This window comes from Leptopilina boulardi, unplaced genomic scaffold (genome assembly GCF_019393585.1).
Source record: "Leptopilina boulardi isolate dan_hultmark-lab unplaced genomic scaffold, ZJU_Lbou_2.1 LbouV2_262, whole genome shotgun sequence".
Taxonomy (NCBI): Eukaryota; Metazoa; Arthropoda; class Insecta; order Hymenoptera; family Figitidae; genus Leptopilina; species Leptopilina boulardi.
The window spans coordinates 811725-833669 of record NW_026137821.1 but is presented as its reverse complement, the minus strand read 5'-3'; the positions used below and the strand labels follow the sequence as shown (position 1 = coordinate 833669).

The following is a 21945-nucleotide window of genomic DNA, read 5'->3' as shown; positions in this document are numbered from 1 at the left end:
GAAGCAACGAAGACGGCCGCTTGCGGCCGTCGGCGGCGCTAGTAGTGAAAAAAAGTTATGTAATAGTTTTGATCGAAAAACAAAACCTGGAGCACAACTCCCTTGTCTCCCCTATATTTAAACTTTTTGATATAGTTGAATACTGTTTGACGTTGCAATCATGTACATGTTTTAATTCAACATTATAGTTAATAAAGATTTAACATAATAAATGTTAAAGAGATAAAATGTGATCGATATCTTCTTCGTTATTATTTAAAATATTCTTGACAGGTTATACTATCAAATAAAAAAGAAAAAAAAGTTGAATTTTTTTTTGTTTGACCCATGTACCCCCTTAAAACGTTAATTTGTTTGTCGGATTTTAAGTCATTTAGGAAGAAAAAAATAATAAAATTTATATTTTTAATAACATACAGGTAGACTTCTGGATGAAGGTAAATTCGAAGCCTGCACCTAGAATTTTATGTGTATTTACATACTTTGTACAGTAACATCGAAATAATGTAGATACACGGAGAGAAAATATTGAGCTAATAAATAGGGTTAAATTGTTTTCTTAAATACAAATTTCTATTTACAAATTATTTATTGCCAAAGAACATTGAAAATAAGTTACCATTTTATATTAAGGGCTGTATTTACTTTTTCTATTTCATGATATTGAGTGTGAAAAAATGCACTTGCTTTATCTGAATATTCACCTTCTAGCCAAATTTTATACAAATCTAATATAACCGGGTTTTTTTCGGGAATACTTCGCGGTAGTTTTTGGTAGGCTTCTTCAATTTTTGTAATTAATTGTCGAGGTTGTGAACTGTTCTGCGCTCTTATTTGCGCTCCACCATTAAGACATCCTAGAAAGAAAGTGTGTACTTATTATTAATGTTATAGTATATAAAACTATTAAAAAACGTTATTTACTCACCAGAAGGACATGCCATTACTTCAACGTAATGATAATTAGATTTTCCCTTTTTTAGCTTTTGCACCAAGTTTTGTATATTTCTAAACCCATTGGCAATAGCAAATTTCAGCAGAATTTTTCCGTCTTTCTCTAAAACACCTTCTTGAAAGTCAGGATTTCTTAATGCTTTTAATTTCAATTCGGCATCATGTACTTGAAATAAATGCTTGGCTGCATAACGGAAAATAAAGTCTGCATAACCACCTGAACTGGAACCTTCATGAGACAACAGATTGTAATCCTTATGTTCACTTATTTCGAATGGTTTCTGAATTTCACCAAGTTTCACAGATTGTAAAGAAATTCCCTCTTGTTGCAACATTTGTTCAATTTCGACTATAAAATAGAGAAAGAATAAAATCTTAAATTATTTCATTTAAAATAGGTCACGAAAGTTATTGTTCAATATTAACCCTTCAACACCAGAAAGGACAGACTCTCTGTTCTTACGTATGGAAAAAATTTTACAATAGGGCAAAAAGTGCTCGACAATGAGACATCCTTTTTTCAATGACACAGTAATATGTTAATATTAAAAAATTTTGAGCACTTTTTGGTATTAACAGAAATTTTGAACTGTTTTCTAGATAATAACTTCAGGTACTTTTGAACACATCTTTGGGTTTTGGTAATATTTTCTACACTGAAAGAAAATTCATACTACTAATTATTAAACTCATATTAGAGTTTAATATAAATGTTACAATTTAGGGAAAAAGTGCACCTATATTGATTACTATTACAGTTTTTATGAAAATATATAATGAATTTAAGAGTAACTATTATTTTAAGAAATAAGAATTAGTATATTTATTTTAAAAATTAGTATTTTCTTTATGAATTCACAGAATACTAAATATTATAATAAATAATTTCACAAAATAGTAAGAAAAATAACATATATCCGTATACTTATTTCACATTTTGTAAAACTTTATATTAAAAGTCACGGATTTTCCCGAGAGACTACGAATTTAACCGAAGTTCTGTCTGTTTGCGGCTTCGTGTCCTACTCGAACTTCTACGACTTGATCCGATTTTCGAAAGTGTTGTTAACCAGCAGAACGTACCTAATTTATTTTCAATTTATAAAAAATGTTTTATTAAAGTTATTTAATAATAATAAATTTATTATTAATTATTAAATTTATTATTATTTTTATTAATTTTTATTTTTTGATGTCATCTTTACAATTATTTAATTTTTATTTGCAATAAAAATTTTTATAACAATCATAATTTTTAATCTGAAAAAAAAGGAAAATCTATATAAACAATTAATAATAAAAATGAACCCAGCGTAACCTCTATAAAATTACACCATTGGCACTAGTAAACTATTTTTTATTATTAAGTTATTATAAGTAAACTTCTTTCTCGCAAGTGGTAAAAATATTCAGTAGTTAGTATATAAGAAAACGATATATGCCGACCCCCAGCGAAATTTATCGTTATGCGTATAGAATTGTAAGTGTAGGTTTCGTTGCGATCGTGTAATGTCTATGTATAAGCGAAATGAACGTGCGTGTTCATTAGTATGTGTATTAACCTGTATCGTAAGTGTGAATGTGTTGTTCCTAGTCTCACTCCTCTTCCTCCCGAGAATTAACGGAAACGTCCGACAGTTTCCGCTTTTTTTCCCTTTTCTTCCGACATTCTCAATTTTTCGTATAAAGTTTTACAAATATTAGAACGCTACATTCCATATAATGCAACAACTCTATGAGAATTTAATATAATATTTTCAAATATTGGTAATCTTTTTACGTTCTTTCTACAATAATTATTAATATTTCAAAAAAGATTTTAAGTTGGAACTTTAATATAAAGTATATTGAATTTTAATAAAAAGTACACTTTTCCCTAAATTCTAAAAGAATATATTAAAATGTAATACGCATTTTGTTATTTTTTCCTATGAAATTTCTTTCAGTGTATTTGATTTCACTGTTGCGTTGAGGCACACAATTGGAATAACAATTATAAGAATCATAATTTCTTGTCAACTGTTACCGTAAATATATACAGAGTGTTCAAAAAGTATGGAAACTTGCAAATATCTCGAAAAGTACGCATTTTCGTAAAAAATGTTCAACACAAAAGTTGTTCCCAACAAAAAGATCCAAATTTTTCAACTCCAAACATTGGGCTCGGGACTCGACAGTAAAAAACGAAGTATCACGAAAATGCGTACTTTTCGAGATATTTGCAATTTTCCATACTTTTTGAACACCCTGTATATTTTAATTATATAATTAAATAATTTAACGCAAACGAAAATGGATTCAGGGAAATTAAAAAAATTTAAGTTTTTTGGTAAATAGAGAAATTCACTTAAGCTCTTTACATATTCAATTTGCACCAATTTGTGCAAACGAATTCAAACGAAAAGACTAACTCGTTTTTATTGAGCATTAATTATTTATCTTTACTTAAAAATCAAACGCAAAACAAAATTTTTTTCCAGATATAAATTTATTATTTTTGTTAAATAAACTGTAATAAAAAAAGTCTGCCCGCTACCATCATCAGCGCTTCGCGCGGGGGGCTCGCAGCTTTGATGCTGATTTTACACTCATCTAAAACTGCGCGAGCAGCCCGCATTTGCATTACGTTTTTTATATATATATGAGGCATTTTACGTGTAATGTCCTAAGTTGAAAAATTAATTTCTCGAAAAAAAGTGAAACTTGGGGAAATTGTTGTCCTACCTGATAGTAAAATATACCTAAAAAAATTTTTGACTTTTTTGAAATTTTTTAAGAGATAGAGGGGGGTCAATTCTATCAGTTTTCCCTGACACAGCCTACTAATTAAATTTTTGTTGTCTATAAATGCAATAAAAAAATTTTAGCAGGTATATTTTTTGAAGGTTTTTTCATGCTCTTTCCAATGGTGAATTTTGACCCTGATGTTCTATAATTAAACATAAATTTGCTATTTTCACTAAAATCGGTCCGTTTTCTTTAATTAAATAATTGCAAACAAAAGCTGAGGTTTTTTCCGATCTGTATATAAATTTTCAGAATGCCGATTTTTTTGTTTTCGAGATATTAAATATCAAAGATTTTATGTCTGCGCGCGCAGCGAAGCGGTCGACTCATACCGCACCGCGGTAACTGTTTGAAACATTTGAGCGAACGAATACATTCATTGACGGTATTACGTTGAAAATTATTGCAATCTCTAAAAATTATAAATATATATGATGTAAAAAGCATTCTTTTTATTTTTAAGGGGTTAGTACCACATCTTCATTATTTTTTTGTTCTTTTTAATTACATAATTTTTTTTATTTCCTTAAAACTTGATATACATAAAAGAAAGGGTTATATACTATTAAAAAAAATTGTCTGCCATTTTGGATCCGCAATTCTAAATTTCGAAAAACTAATGTCGAATTCGTGATCAGCGACCCCAAAAACCCTTGTATAGTATGTTTCATGAAAATTCGTTGAACTGGATTTGCTGGGCATTTTTGATAATTTATGCTGTATTTTTCTCAAAAAGTGAAGAGGTTAAACAATAATAAATAAAAAAATTTTATAAAAAAATTCTTTTAATGTCATTCTTTGAACCTTTGAGAAGAAAAATTGAAACATCAAATTGAAACGTTTTTAAAGTATAAATATATTTTCGTTAACTTAAAAATTTAACAAATAAAGTCCTCGAAACCAAATTTTGTTTACTTTATTCCTGTGTCTTAAAAAAATTCATGAAAAACAGATTAAAAATAGACCTCAAAGGTGTCACTCCCACAAGGTATAAGGAATAAGAAATACGACAGAGTTACATAACTTTACAATAGAAGTGCAAAAAATTTTAAAATAACATATATTTATTAATTTTAAAGTCATAAATTTATATTAACGAATTACCAATATATTTTTCTCTAAAGTAGAGCATACCCTTACAAAATTAAGTCACTTTAGTAAACATATGTCTTTATTGGATAATATAAAATAATTTTGTTTATATTACATACTTGTTGTAATGACGCAGTCCACATCTCTGGTTTCTTTCAGCTTATTATAAAAGTCTTGCCTGGAAGCCTCTAGCTTTTTGTCATAACAAGGCATTACTGTTATATGATAAATATTTTCTGGAGGAAGATTTTTTAATTGTCCATAATGATATTTCACTAGTGATCCCATAATTTGTTGTGGAGATTTGGTCACACTGATGTACGGTAATATAAAATTTCCATGAGTTTTTTCAGCATAGCAAACCCAACCTGAAAATAAAAAATAAAATTGTCAAATTTTTATAACTTTTTTAGTAATTTCTTTGAAGTATTATTAAAATTATGTAAATTGTGTCAAATAGAATATGTTTTAAGGGATTAAGCCACTGTAGACAGCAAAAATTCAACGTTTCTTTGCGAATTTTTTTTCATTTTGGGGATGTTTTTAGGCATGTTTTAAAGTATTTAAAAATATATTTTTTATTGAAAGTAGTTATAACCTTTCGTCTTGAGAGTCGTTCTTATGAGATAGATTTTTTTTTACTTCCACTGTAAGCACTACTCAATATTAAAAAATGGATCTGTGACAAAATAATTTTTTTTTATTAATTTACATTACTATAGCTACAGAAATACATAGCCGATTTTAAAAATATTTATTTTTGTTAAATTGGTGAGCTTTCAAAGTTAAAATTCAAATTTTTGACTAAAAAATCGAAATTTTAACTTATTGAAAATTGACAACGTATTTCTGTGAGGAATGTTGTTAGAAGCTAAATAGTAAGGAATTATGCTGAATCTGACGAGCATATAGCAAGTTAGTGCAGTACGGAGAGAAATAGATGGTAAGAACATATGATCTTAAGATGGTTAAAAGTAGATGTTATCCGGTACCATCATTATGCTACTCGGTACTATCAAAGATGTTACAAAAAATATGGTTATGTTACCCACTATAATCAAGATGTTACTCCGTACAATCTGGATAGTAACTGACAGAATCTAGATATGTCCGTATATGTAAGATCAAATATGGTACCTGGTACTATCTAGATTGTACCCCGTACCATCTATTTCTCTCCGTGAGGTGACATATATTTAACAAAGCCTAACACGGCCTGGTAAAGAACGAGAAATTTAAATAAAAAAAATTCGAATCGATATACAAAATTTTTCCTCATATTCTACAAGTAACAAAGCATTTTTTAAGCCATTAAAAAAATTTCAGTTTTTTGAAAATTCTATAGTGGTCTTACCCCTTAAAGTACTTGTAACGAGTATAAAAAACCAAAAATATTAATAAATGTGGAAACTGTGCCTTGCGGTGAGAAAGATTTCTCCAAAACACCTGTTACTAGGCGTATCTTTCAAAAAAGGAAATAACATACACTACCGTCGGGAATTGTGCGACCGCTGCTTTTTTAATGACTATAAGACGGCTTAAATCTTAAAAAATAGTAATTCTAAAATTCTTTCTTTTTTATTTTCTAAAAACTAATAAAATTCGAAAAGAAATAGCACCTTAACAAAGAGAATATGTTAATTTTTCAATAAGATATTTAAGAAAATTTTTCAGTGTTGTTGGGTCAAAAAATGTCGAAAAATTATTATAATTAATATTTAAATGACAAAAATGATCAGTAAAATGTGTAAATCTTAAATTTACTTAAACTAATCAGAGAAGTTTAAGATTATCTATTTACTTGAGTTGAAACATTATATTTTGTTGTAGAATTGAATTTTAATTTTTCAACATTTTTTGACCCAACTTTCACGGTTTTCATACGCTAAGGAAGAACGTACACATGAATTATTTTTAATAATTTGAATTGTCTAACAAAATACCATTCCAATAAGCCCAAGAACGTTAAAAATATTAATTTTTGTCAGAGAAATAAAAAAACACAATTCCCAACAATAGTGTATAAACGACCAGTGATAGATTAAAAATATTACCTGGACATGAGGACGATAACATTGGCAATTGATGTTGATCTCCTTCTTGAAAGGATTTATACCTATCAATAAATTCTTTAGCTGATTCTATAAGAGCAAAGTCGTCAGCAACCGTCATGTCCAAAATAGCATCTGCTCCAAGTTGTGTGAAATAACCAGCTAACTTAAGGACCGCCTCTTTTGGTTCCAGCTTATATCGTTCGGCTAATGAAAGAATTGGTTGAATTGATAAGCTTACAACAATATGTTTGGATATATTTCCGTCTCCCAACTGTAATAAATATTCAGTAGTATAATATCCTTAGATATGAATATAGTTGAGTTCTTGAAGGAGTCAGATTTTAAAACGATTTTTTATAAAATAGAATCGGACCATATCACAGTAGTCTGTAAGGCTTATTGAAATAGGCAGCTTTTTGCTGCTACTTTTATACGTAGATAAAGTTATACTTATTTAGATTATAGATTTATTTAGCAGCCGAAATAAAAGTTGTCAAAATCACAATTTTCAAAAAAGATGGGGTGTGGTGGCTAGTTTATGTTTTTCAGTAATAAAACTACAAAAATGCATACAATAAGGGAGACTAGGGACCTATGAAACACTTGTCATTTTTAAAAATGTACAATTCGATATCGATAAAGTAGAAACATAATGTAAAGTAGTTTCGATATGATTATGTTTGCCGTAATCACGTTTTACGTGATCGATTTTAGAGCTATTATTATGAGCATAAGGAGCGATTGAAGTGTAACGTTCCAGAATTTTGTAACGATAGAGTATCGTAGTATAGTCGCCCGGCGAAGAGAGAGAAAGTAGACAAAATCACGCAATGTCAGAAATGTGCTATACTAATAGTGAAGTTGAGTTCCCAACCACAAGGAGGGCACATGTGCATACATAAGTGTAAAGGTAAAGGACAGAATATCCAAATGTCAAAAACTTATTTCTCCGAATACTTATGTAACCGAAAATCCACTGATCAGAATACTTAATTCCCAAAAACTCCACTAGTCAGAATGTTTAAATTCCCGAATCTAAATTTGTTAGAATATTTAACTTTCAAACATTCCATTTTCAGAATATTTAACTTTATGAATCTTTATTTGTCAGAATAATTAACTTCCCAAATTTTCATTTGCCATAATACCTAACTTTCCGAATTTACATTTGTCAGAATATTGAAATTTACAAATTTCTATCTATCCGAATATTTAACTTCCTGACTCGCCATTTGTCATAATATTTAACTTCCCAATTTGCGATTGCCAGAAAATTTGAACTTGACGAAATTCCAGTTGTCAAAATATTTAACTTTCCAAATTTGCAGTTGTCAGAATATTTAACCCCAGAAGGAGTAACTGAATTTTCTCACCCTCTAAAGAGTAGCTGGGGTCTCTAACGCCCCCAAATTGAAACTTGTGTAAAAAGGTTTCTATTTGACATAAAACTAATTATATATAGTGATTTTTATTAGTTTTTTAGTAAGGAAAACAATAGTTTTACTGATTTTTCGAGAAAATAAAAAAAAGTAGAAAAAACTTGCCCAAATTGCGGTCCGTAGCCGACTTTTATTAGAAGTATTCGCATTTGCCTGACCCTTTCTTGATCAGAGTAGAGGGAAACTACGGAAAACCTCTACTGAATACAGTCGGTTTATTGACAGTCGAGTCATGAATGTACATTTAATTAGTCATCCAAATGCACAAACATATCCTCGACGTCAAACCTCCCGCTTAGTATATCTCGATTGTAGCTGTGCTTAACCTCGGCGACCGCAAGCCAAGGCGCTTCACCGCCCGAGCTATACTATCGGTTCATTTTTCCTTATTAATTGCTGATTAGTTTTTTTCGGATCTGTATTTGGATTGTTTCGGACTGATTCATAGTCAGTCCAGATTAATGCGGTCCGATTTTGGATTTGTCGTTTTTTTCAGTCTGATTTAAAACTAATGCGGATCACTTGCGTAATTATTTCATAAAGTTTTCCCACTTACCCAGTCTAATCTCTCCGAATTTGATACGAAATCAATTCGACTTTTTTTTACCAGGGTTTATACTGCTGCAATGAAATTTCGTTAGTAATATCATTATCTACAATATTTAAATCATTTAATTGTGACATTTCCTTAAAATTTGGAATATCAGATCCTTCATGACGAAGAAAATTACATATTTCAATATATGCTCTTTCATCAGCTTCAGGAGATGCCTAATTTTGTTAAAAATCTTGCAACTACGTATCTTTGAACTTCTCCCATAGTTCATTTGGGTTAACTAGATGACAGTATATTAAAATGCTTACAAATGAATATCTTAATTGACGGAGCACCATCCATACTTCTCCTTCAGTTGAAGCTAGATCTCATTCTCCATCATCTTCGATAAGACCTAACGCCAAACATGCATTTCGAAAAGCTACATGTACCCTGTTATCAACTGTACGAAATGTTCAAAACTTGTAGCACCCTTAACTACTATTAACAGTAAACGGAGATGAAACAGTTCAACTTTACTCGGACTAAAGGACCCTGCTTCCAATGACATTAAAAAATCTTTTACGTCTTAACCATCCCGGACAGCACCGAAACTTCCTTGAACCTTGACTGAACCTCGCTTGACGAGGTTCGGGAACTTGAGTCGCGAGGTCCAAACGAGGATGAGTTAATATTTAAATGTCCGCGCATAATAAAGGTCAGTCACAGAGGTTGGCTGAATATTGGATTTAAATTTCTGTTAAATATTAAAATTAAAGATTCTTGGCATATTGTGAAGGGATATTAAAGGAAATTATAAATTCAAGATTTGTTAAATGTAATCGTTAAATATTCTGGAAATTTAGAAGGAGCATAAATACGGAAAAATAAAAAGAAAGCAAATGAATTTAATAAACTATTGAAAATTGCATTTTCTATGACATGGGAAAGCGTAAATAAATCAGAAATTAATAGACAATCATAAATACAGTTATATTTATTAGTAGTTACTTAAAAATTAAAGGTTTTTTTGAGAGTCTGCAGGCACATTTCATGTGCTAGTAAAAAATTAAAATTAAATGCAAATTTTATTAAAACGAGTTATCAGAATTTTTTTGGCAGAAATCCTAGTAAATATTCTCAACAATAATTTTATTGAGCCAAAAAAAATTCATTAATCGTAATAAGTAGATCTGGTTTCCTAAATTTTCTCAAAATAGCCATTGCACCATGATAATTTTGTAACATATTTCTCGAAGAACCTGTGAGCGGACGGGAAGAAGAATCTGTCAATATTGTGAATTTTGGGGTTCTTTAAGTCTTTTAGACAACTGTGTATATGGGAAAGCAGTATATAAAGACAAGAAGATTCAGATGAATGAATTCTATAAAGATCGTAAAAAAATTCTACAAAATAGTGTATTTGTCGGTCGAGTTAGGTGGTATGAATACTTAAAAATTATTGAAATAACACAATTTAAATATGACTTCGATTTTGAAACAAACTCAATTTCTTTACAGTTTCACGGAGAGAAATAAATGGTGAGATAAAAAAAAGTAAAAGTAGACTTTATCCGGTATCATCATTATGCTACTCAGTACTATCAAAGATGTTAAAAAAGTATAGTTATGTTTCCCACTACAATCACGATGTTGCTCCGTACAATCTAGATAGTAATTGATAGAATCTAGATTGCTGTCCGCAGGGTTGCACAGTGACGCGTCACTCGAGGTTTTTGACGTATATTACGTAAAAAATGTAATATACGTAAAAAACCTGTAATAAATGTAAAAAAATATGGCGGCGGTCTGGCGATCAATAAAAAATATGTAAACAAATATTAGTATCACAGAAAAGCAACAAATTAATTATTTTAAAACTTTTAAAAAATAAGTATATGGATATGAATCCACAAAATCGAAAACGCCAAGCAATTCCTTAGCAAAGTTTAAAATTTTCACGCTTGAAAACTGATGAAAAAGGAGTAACCAATGCGAAATGTTTATTATGCGACAAAATAGTGCAAAACACTGGTTATGATCGTCTTTTAGGCCATAGGTATGTAAACTTTATTATTAACAATCATTTTTAGATTATATGTTTCATCAAAAAAAATTTAGTTGCTGACAATCAACAACTTGAATATGATTAAATCCATGCAAAAATTACATAACCTATAATTTAAATAAAGTATACTTATTTCATATATTATTTTACTATATTTAAAATATATGAAATTCTTTTGATTAACAAAACTATTGTTATTGATCATATTTATTTTAATTATTATATTAAATGTTTAAATACAATTGTGCCACTCAATTTTATTTTCAGGATCACGGAGTTTAAGCGGCCATTTTGAAAAAGTAAATTACGTAAAAAACTAAGCACGTAAATTACATACGTAATATACATGTAAAAAACCATGTAATTTACGTCAAGTATATTACGTACGCAACCCTGGCTGTCCGTATATGTAAGATCAAATATGGTACCTGGTACTATCTAGATAGTACGCCGTACCACCTATTTCTCTCCGTGTTCGATATTGAAATTTGACAATTATGTACTTTTTCAAAAATTGCATATATTTTTTCAAAGCAACCTAATTAGAACTGAAAAAACTACCTGTTGTTGATTCTTCTTTTCTTCAAAGACGCGTAATATTTCTTCCTGACTCTGTTGTGTTATAAGTACACTTTCAGCAGATGTAATACAGCCGCTGCAAGCTAAACAATCAGCAAGTGTAATGCCCACCTTTTCCAGCTGCTTACTGTCTCCTTTCTAATAATAAACAAAGTATTGTTATGAAAAAGATTTCATAAACTTGGCAATGTTTTCTCAAATATTGTTAACCTCATCTATCTCTACGTAACCATCTTCTTGAATTTCAATTTTTGACCCTGTTTTTACATTAGCCTTTTTAATTTCCACTGGTTTTATGCATTCCTGTAAAAAAAGTTCATTTAATTAAGATCCTACGACTTTGTCAATACTAATTCACAAATAAAATAAATAAAGAAAATTATTCAAAAAGGCACAAACAGAAACTGTGAGGGAAAGTAGAAAAAATTATTTATATGCAATTTTCAGATTGATATAGAGACCTAATAGAAAATCTTCAAATACACTTTAAAATACAATATCTATAATAATTAACAATAAACTATTATAAAATAAAGGGTAAAAAGCCATCCCTAAATGTTTAAAATTGGTAAATCCATAAAAACCTCAAGTACACAATGGTTTACGACTAAAAAAAATTTTCCTATTCTCTTCAAAATAATATCCAAGTATTCTGATCCATCGGCCTCACCCCCAAAAGCCACCCCTAACTTGTACTGATTTTTAAATGTGATAAAACAAATAGTTCACGGTGATTTAAAGACACAAAAATCAGTCTAACCCTCACTAAATATAGTTATTTCTATAAGAAAAATAATTTTTTTATACAAAATATTTTGATTGTGCTTTAAAATCTCGCGCCACTGCCTTGCGCACTATGTTCGCGCAGGTCATTCGAGTTTTTTACGGTTCAATTTAAAAATACATTCTTTCCAGAATCAAAATAAAAGCACGTTGCTTTCTGTATTGGATTGGTCTCGGTTTAATTTTGCGTTATATGATTGTTATATTAAAAAATGTCGAAAATAGGTGATTTATATCACCAGCTGCTTTTAAGTTACAAAAGTACTTACTCAATTTTAAGCTCAGTTCTATGTGTGCGGAAGAAAGTGATGTGATAATATAATTTTAAAAAATGTATTTTATGCGTACATTATCGAACAAATTGAAAAATTTTAAACTGATTATAAGAAACATAAGTCAAAATTTCTAAATTCTTTTATCAAGTTAAGTTTTTCTTGAAAATCATGACATTAATAAAAAATTGCTGTTCTTTATTTAGTCTTAGTAAAAATAATTTTCAAATATTTACTATTTTCACATTATTAATTGTATGCTTTGTGGGAATATAAAATCTTTCAGCATGGCTCATTCAACCATGGACCATTGGTGAAGAGACAAATTTATCAGATGATGGTCCGGGAGCTAGCGACCAAATAGACCTTCTCATTTCATACCGACTGAAAATTGGACTATAGTTTACTCAAAACATTTAAATAACAGAAACGCACGTCTCACGGTACCCAGGAGCAGAGGAATCCCAGAAAATCCGGAAAACTGTAAATATTCTAAAAACAATCTCACCGTATGCTTGCAACCACGCTATGCCTCGCCGGCAGACAAGAAGAACAGGAAAAGGTTCTATGTACTTGTGGAGCGAGAAACTAGCCTGCCTGAGAAGAAAAAGCCACGCAGCTAGGAGAAAATACACCCATTCAAAGGGAGACTCCGAGCTGCGAGAAAAATGGCATAAAGCCAGGCTGATTTTCAAAAGGGCAGTACGTACTAGCCAACGCCGTTGCTGGCAGGACCTAATCGGAGAATCAGAAAGGGACCCATGGGGATTGGCCTTTAAGATTGTCACCAAGAAATTGGTGCCAAGGCAGAAAATCCCCGGTCTGGACGATCCGATTTGGGTCCTGGAAATTATAAAGACGCTTTTCCCCTACGCGGAACTAATCCAAAGGGAGGACTTTACTGAATGTGTAGTACGCAAAGAGGAACTCTTCACGCTTGAAGAGTTGAAAAAAGTAGCAAAGACGTTGAGAAATGGCAAGGCGCCAGGCAATGACGGAATACCCAGCGAAATCTTGAAAGAGGTTGTCGCTGTTTATTCAGAGCTTCTTCTCAACGCCTTTAATGCATGTCTAAAGGCGGGAGAGTTCTTTGGCGACTGGAAGACACAGAAGTTGGTCCTCCTTAGGAAAGGAGAGAAACCCCTAGACAAGGCCTCATCGTTCAGACCAATATGTTTATTGGATACGATGGGGAAATTTCTAGAGGGTCTGGTTCTGCAGAGACTTCAGGAAGTCCTGATAGGCGAAAATAGCCTATCTGAGAATCAATTTGGCTTTCGGAAAGGCCGGTCAACAGTTGATGCAATAATCACTGTTGTCAATAGGGCGAAGAAAGCCAAAGATGGCAAAAGGAAAGGATTTTGTGCGCTCGTTGCTATAGACATACGAAATGCGTTCAATACCGCGAAGTGGGACGTCTCTTTAGACGCACTGAAACGTAAAGGGGTACCACCCTATCTGTTGCGAATGATAGACAACTATCTTAGCGACAGATGGGTTGAATACAGGAGCGATGCATGCCATCTTAAACATAAGATGACATGTGGAGCTCCCCAAGGATCAAAGGTAGGTCCATTCATATGGAACGTCATGTACGACGAACTCCTGGGAATCGACCTACCTGAAGATACGTTCATAGTTGGCTTTGCGGACGACGTCATTGTCGTGTGTCTTGCGTGGAGCGAGGAAATCCTTGAGGTAAGGGTCAATGAAAGTCTGAGACGAGTAAAGCGCTGGCTAGATCTCAACGGTCTTCAGATGGCCGTAGTGAAGATAGAGGCCTTGCTCGTCACAGACCGGAGAGCCTTTAAAGCCCCAAAGATTCAGATTGGGACAACCGAAGTCTCTTGGGGAACAAAGCTTAAGTACCTGGGGGTGACGTTGGATCGAAGGTTAAACTTCGCCCAACACTGTCACACCAAGTCACTTGAGTCCGTCGAATGCATCGGAAACTTTTCAAGGATGATGCCAAATGTCGGCGGCCCCAGGGAAAAGAAACGGCGACTGGTGGCGACCGTGGGTCAAGCAAAGCAGCTGTATGCTGCCCCTGCATGGGCTGATAAAGCCCTAAAGAGCCACGGCATCTCTAAGGACCTACTCTCCGTAGAAGGAACTTCGGCACGGAGAGTGGTCTCTGCCTACAGGACAGTTTCAACGAGTGCCGCCCTAGTTCTTGCGAGCATGCCGCCAATAGATCTATTGGCGGTGGAAAGACAGAAAGTCTATATGCTTAACAAAGAGCTAGCAAACTCGCAAGAACAGGAAGTTAGGAATAGTCTAAAGATGGCTATTCGAAGAAAGGCAAGAAAAAGACTCGTTGAAAAATGGCAAGAGGGATGGGATGAGGAATTGAAAGGAAGGTGGACGTACCGCCTGATTCCTCACCTCACCACCTGGCTTGACAGAGAGCACGTCGAAGTTGGTTACTACCTGACACAAGTGTTGTCAGGTCATGGTTGCTTCAACCAGTACCTCCACCGGTTTAAAATAAGAAGAGCACCGAAATGCGTGTATTGCGATAAATCCCTCGTGGATGACGCTGAACACACGCTAATTTCCTGCGAGCATTGGAGCATTCATAGAGAAACTATGTTTGCGGCGGTTGAGACTCGATTCAACGCCGATAGCATGGTCTCTGTCATGCTCCAAAGTGTGGACTCCTGGAGGCATGTTGAGACCTTCGTTCTGAAGGTCATGTCTACCAAAGACAAAGACGGCAGAAGATGAGGTTGACCGGAAGATATCTTGGCTCGGCTGGGGGTGTGCGGGGGTGCGAGGAGACATTTGATCTCCTCTCCTTTCCCGCCCCCCAGCCTATGAAATGGTGAAGGCAAGGGAACCGTTTTACTTGCGAAGTGTAAAGCCAGACGGCAGTTCCGCAAGTAAGAGTAAACGGTTCCAATAGGGGTGTGGTTTTAGCCGGTCGGCTTACATAGGAGTAAGTCAACCCCGCACACTTCGGAGAAAAGAGTGCGCCTCCGGAACGGTCTGATCCTTGGAGTTGCAATTCCCTCCTTGGTGTAGCAGATTTCCATGTTTGCCCTTGCGCAAAAAAAAATAAATAAATAAAAGCGATTAATTTTTAGGTACAATCTATTATTATTTAATTATTTATTAGATGCAATATTTTCAGTAAAAAATGCTTTTGATGTTAAATAATTAAAAATAAATCTTTAATAAAGCAAAAACTACCATGAACATAACCTAAAATTTTCATGATTTTTTATTTTTGAATGCTTATAACTTCTTTAAAAGTGCATCAATTTAAAATTTTTTTCAAACTGTGTGTTTTTAAACGTATTTTTGAAAAAAAATCGAAATTTTTTTTTAAACGATATTACTATCAAATTTTTGAGTTTTAATGATGAAAACTCATTTTTCTCATTTGGCGTACTGATCGATTTTTTCAAATTATTTTGCCTGATAATAGGCAAACGATTTTTACAATATTTTTAGAATTTTTTAAAAATATTTTTGTTTTTTTTAATTCTACGTACGTGTATTTTGATGCGCTGATTACGAAAATCATAGTGACAACACCCGAAAATTTGATTTTTATGGTAAAAACCATAAAAAAGTTCAATGAATGAAAAAATTCATGAAAGCTAGTCTCAATTAGTACTAAAAGAAAAAAAATCGGAGATGCAATTGCAGACTATGGACTTTCACTTTTACCGCGAAATACTAATCAGTATAGAGAACTGGTGCTAAATATCGACGCACAATGCCAAATATAATAAAAAAATTTAATAATACGACTTTGTTATAAAATGATATATTTTTTGCATAATTAAAATGCAAAAAAATATAATATTTATTGATAAATTTAAGAAAATTTTAGTAGTAATTTTATATGTGCCATTCGCCTATGATAACAGTAGATCCAAATTGACGTTAAACGTTCCTTTGTTTTCTAAATTCTAAAAAATAATTCTACACAGTACTCAGAGCTGTGAGAAAAGCAGTCACGACTTCGAGCAAAGAATTTATTGCTACATTTATAGTTCTAAACAATCTGTTGTCAACTAATATGAAACGAAACTCTGTTTACTGTCAAAAAAAGTTGTGATTATTTTCTGCAGAGCATTCAGTGCTGTGTGAAGAACATTCAGAGTTTTGAAATTTAATTTTTTGGTTTACACAGTAGCCAGTGCTATGAGATAAAATACTCATTGCTTTCAGATTTTCTCCGTGTATACTTCTGAGCAAATTCACCACTTACATTGAAATAACAATTTTTCCTAGAATCTACACTTGGTCAATTAAGTAGACTTTTGCTCAACATTAGCTTTAGAGATAAATGCTCTGATGACAAGAACAGGAAAAAAGATTATGCTCCATGTGGTGGAAAAAATGGAAATTAAACAGTACGATTTTGTTGAATGTGCTTTAGGATCCAAATAATTAATGCTTAATTATAGCAAACATTTCGGCCCAAATGTGAACCTTTCTCAATGCTTTATTTATCTATACAAATTAAAAAAAATTCCAAAAACCTAAACTTATACAACAATTTAATTATAATATGTTTTGTAAAAAACTTTTTTTCAAAAAAAAAAAAAGAATTTAAGTTGTGAAGTGAAATATTATAGTTTGTAATAAATTGTGCACTAGGCTTAAAAATTGTAATAAACTGTAAGGATATAAAAAATTTCGCGATATAAGAAACCACGAAAAGTGACAAATCAAGGTCATTATACTAAAACTGAAAATGTAAAACGAAGAGACTAGGTGAAACGCACGTTCATTAAAGAAAGGCCTTAAGCTCCCATCACGGAACGGCTGCGAGCTATCGAGATCCCCCTCCGAAGATGCGCGTCGCCTAGTCGAAATCAGAGTAGCTCCGCGCAGATTTGTCGGTTTACTCCCTCCATCGTTCGCCCCACGAGCGGGTATATAAATCGGCGTTTCAAAGCCAAATTTTCATTCGCAGAGTGTCACTCATCACCATCAGACTAGAGCCTCATTCAAGAGATTGAGAGCTTCGTTGAAGACCAACGCATGGTAGATGCTTCACTCATAGCCACGAACACGAAGAGTCGACGATAACGACGACAACGATTATTCAATCTAAGTCACACTTAGATTGAAACCTTCTTATGTGGAGAATTATTTTGTTCTTTAAACACACAGTAATTGGGTATCACCCAATTATTTTGAAGGTAAATTGAGTATCACTCAATATTTTTTTTGAGTTTTACTCATTAAAATTTTTAGATAAGTCGATTCTTTGGAGAGTATCATTGAGTTTCACTCAATGATAGCGTAAAGAAATCCTTATTTCTCTATTGCAATATTTCTCTCGTGTTTCTTATTACTTTTAAATATGGTTCCAAACATAATAAAAATCCTTTTTTACGACCGAAATACGCGTTATTCGAAGCGATCGCTCTTTTCTTTTTAAAAACTCGTAACACCCCTCGATAATTACTTGCGTTCCGTTCAACGTAATTGATGGAGTTATAATGTTACTTTTTTTTTTAGTTTGTAAATATTATTTTATCAAATGTAAATAATAAATTTTCGATAATTTGTAACTTCATGTAAAACTTTTCTTTTTAAAACTAGAAATCTCTTCAGGCAAGCTAATCCGCATATTTTTTTACTTACATTCGTTACAAAACATTAAATATAGTACCATGTAGAAAACAACAATAGTAAAAAGAAGAAAAAAACTAACTAAAAAATTGTAAAAAAATCTTTTCGGAACTCTACAAGTGCATCCTCCAGATGTCGACCGCTGGGGTCCTTTTTCTTTCATTTTCGTTTTTCTTACGACATGTCCGAGAGTCCCTGTCGCCAAGATTTCCTTCTGTTTGTAATAAAATTTGTATAGGTTCCGAAAATATATATTATACTAAAATTCACACACACTTATATAGTATGAATGAATGCATAAAATATTTTAGAAATAATATAAATTTTTAATAACAATTAACTTCAATAATTAATTTTATTATTATTATTAATAAATAATTAAAACGTTATTTTTCAACAATTTATATTAAGTTTTAATAAAAACTGGTAATTGTCGAAATTCATAATTAATTATTGTCTAAAATTATTAATATAAGTAAAATTAATAATAAAAATTATAAAAAATATAAAATAAATAAATAAACAATAAAAATTTAATACAATTTAACAATAATTAAATTATATTGATATTTAACAATAAATAATTATAAATAATTAAAATTTTAAATAATTACAACTATAATTTGAATGTTAGGTTAGATTATTATACAAATTTATTAAAATTAACAATAATTATAGAAAATTATAAATAAATTAAATCTAAGAAATGAATTATTCTTAAAGGGACGCATGAATATTCCCTTCATTAGACTTGACGGAATTTTTGTGGTGTCAAATTAAAAATTATCGAATTTACATTCAGTAGAATATTAAAAAAGTGATTTTATAATGAGCCTAATTTTAATAATGAAAAATTTCTATTTAACAAAATTCTGATTTTGTATAATTTCTATTTAACTGAACTTAGATAAAGCAGATTTTCTAATATATCGAATTTTCAAATAACACAATTTCCATTTAATAAAATTGATATCTAGAAAAATTTTCAAAAAAAAGAATTTTTATTTATCAGAATTGATTATTTGTCGAATTTCTATTTATCCGAATATTAACTTAAAATTATTTTAATTAACAGAATTTCCAATTAAAATAATTTCTATATAACAAAATTCTCATTTAACAAAAGTTTTATTCAAAAAATTTCTATACTATCTAATTTTTTTAAATAGTATTGTCATTTAACAGAAATTCTTCTTAGCTAAATTTTTAAGACAGAGAATTTCTATTTCACCGATACTTTATTTGACCGAAGTTTCACTTGTGCGAATTTTCATTAGATAGAAATGTTAAAATGTCGAATTTCCATTTGATCGAATTTTCATATGATTATCCACTTGGTATACAAATATCAGCGGGAATTTTAATATCAACCAATTAAAAATTATTAAGAAAATTGTGATTGGTTGATTTTAAAACTCCTGCTGATATTTGTATACCAAGTGGATAATCATATGAAAATTCGATCAAATGGAAATTCGACATTTAAACATTTCTATCTAATGAAAATTCGGATAAGTGAAACTTCGGTCAAATAAAGTATCGGTGAAATAGAAATTCTCTGTCTTAAAAATTTAGCTAACAAGAATTTCTGTTAAATGACAATACTATTAAAAAAAATTAGATAGTATAGAAATTTTTTGAATAAAACTTTTGTTAAATGAGAATTTTGTTGTATAGAAATTATTTTAATTGGAAATTCTGTTAATTTAAATAATTTTAAGTTAATATTCGGATAAATAGAAATTCGACAAATAATCAATTCTGATAAATAAAAATTCTTTTTTATGAAAATTTTTCTTGATATCAATTTTATTAAATGGAAATTGTGTTATTTGAAAATTCGATATATAAGAAAATCTGCTTTATCTAAGTTCAGTTAAATAGAAATTTTGCAAAATCAGAATTTTGTTAAATAGAAATTTTTCATTATTAAAATTAGGCTCATTATAAAATCTCTTTTTTAAAATTCTACTGAATGTAAATTCGATAATTTTTAATTTGATACCACGAAAATTCCGTCAAGTCTAATGAAGGGAATATTCATGCGTCCCTTCTTAAAAATCGTCGTAGAACTAAAATTCAAAAAAGGATATGTAAATTAAGTCAAATAATAATTGTTAATAACCAATTATAATAAAAACTATTATTGTTTATAACAAAAATTTAATCTAATTGTAAAAAGATGCAAAATATAAAAGATCTCCCTGTCTTTGAGATTTATCCCTACTTTTTGGAAATCTGTTTCTTTAAGGGACAACCCACAAAAAGTCTAAATTTTGAGTGGGATAAATTTATTCAAATTTTATATTTTCAAGTTTCAAAAGTAATTATTTAGTGATTTTTCTACAATTATTACCGAATCAGAAATTATCGAGGAAGGACGATTAATCGAATATATTTTGCATCTTTAGGGAAAATTATTTTTGATAAATAAAAAAGTAAGTTTTAAAATCATAATTACTATCTTTTCTTTATTTCTTCTTGAAAACTTCTTTCACTATCTAAAATTTTTCACAATTTCCCAATTCCAAAGAATACTGCCGTATTAAAGCTGGCGGTTATTCTTTAAAATTGTATAATTTTACCTATGTGATTCCAAATTATTTAAACCTTTGATTCCAAAATTTGTTAACGTCACTTTATATAGTTGTGACTAACAAATTTTACTCCTTATGTATTCCCTTAATTTTTCAATTATCTATAAGAAAATTCAATAGAAATAAAATAATCAAAATCAATTCCTAAGCTATTGGATGAGAATCCAGACTTAAAATTGTAAGAAATTTTTATAACTATAATTTTAATTTAAAATATAAATATTAAATTATTATTATTTGTTATAAAAATTTATAAAATATTATTTATGTTACATTACGTAACAAAACCGTTTAAACATCAAAATAGTTTCAAAACGCCAGGATTCCTGACGTTTTGAAGCTGATTTCTGATTTTATTTTTAGCAGGATTATACTGTTTTGCCATAAAAAATCTCAGCTTTCAAATAAAATTAACAAAATAAATTTTTTTAAAGGGACATAATGGGTTAAAAATTAAAAATAAGGGTTAATTTTGAAAAAGATGTTTGACATTGAAAACTATATGAAAAATCCTGTTTGTTTATTTTCAATCCAAAAATCAAAACATAACCTACATTTTTGGCCTCTAATTTCCCTTTTCTTGTGGAGCCTCACATATATTGAAAATCAATCCAAATAAAAGCACATAAAACGAACAACTTTCAATTTATCAATAAAACCCCAGATATCATTGACTAAAGGCAGAATGAGGTTTTAAAGAATTTTCCCTTTTTATTTGGCAATTTGAAAATAATTATTATAACCATCACCTGTTTCTATGGTAACATGTGGGTAAGACAAGGACAAAAAAAAGTAAAGTCTCATCAAAACAAGACTGAACACATGCATGAAATGTTTCGGCGCAATACTATCACAAAATTATTTAAATACAGTGTCTATTAAGAGGAAAATTATTAAACTTTACCTGTGACGGATTAATAAAATCATCAAGATTTGTTAATTGCAAAGTTCCACTAAATCTTGACGTCATTGTAAATAAATACTTCTTTCTGCTTAGAAAAAAATATGTGTGTGTTTTCTAAAAAGAACAGATATTCTGACCATGGTTGCACATAAACAGATCTGTTGGATATGTAGTCCCCGAATGAAATGTATGAGATAGATAAGGACGCAAATATATTTCTGTCCTTTTCTGTATTATGACTCAACCGTTTCTACATGAAAACGCACTTATAGGTTGAAAATTT

At 30.7% G+C, this 21945-nt stretch overlaps 1 protein-coding gene across 1 annotated transcript; it reads right to left on the bottom strand.

Moving 5' to 3' along the window:
• Positions 1-451: 451 nt before the first annotated feature.
• On the bottom strand, positions 452-21831 carry LOC127281041 (probable cytosolic Fe-S cluster assembly factor GK14772). The gene is made up of 7 exons (XM_051304525.1): positions 21663-21831; positions 11719-11811; positions 11491-11646; positions 6888-7158; positions 4953-5201; positions 929-1303; positions 452-857 (listed from the first exon to the last, which is right to left on the bottom strand). The coding sequence occupies exons 1-7, from the start codon at positions 21726-21728 to the stop codon at positions 616-618; spliced, it is 1452 nt and encodes a 483-aa protein (XP_051160482.1). The 5' UTR covers positions 21729-21831; the 3' UTR covers positions 452-615.
• Positions 21832-21945: the final 114 nt, after the last annotated feature.

Excerpts from the sequence above, each read along its gene's own strand:
- LOC127281041 (XM_051304525.1), bottom strand. The coding sequence starts at position 21,728 with ATGACGTCAAGATTTAGTGGAACTTTGCAATTAACAAATCTTGATGAT. Across the intron at positions 1,304-4,952 it reads GGACTGCGTCATTACAACAA|TCGAAATTGAACAAATGTTG; the intron begins GTATGTAATATA and ends TCTATTTTATAG. Across the intron at positions 858-928 it reads AGTAATGGCATGTCCTTCTG|GATGTCTTAATGGTGGAGCG; the intron begins GTGAGTAAATAA and ends CTTTCTTTCTAG.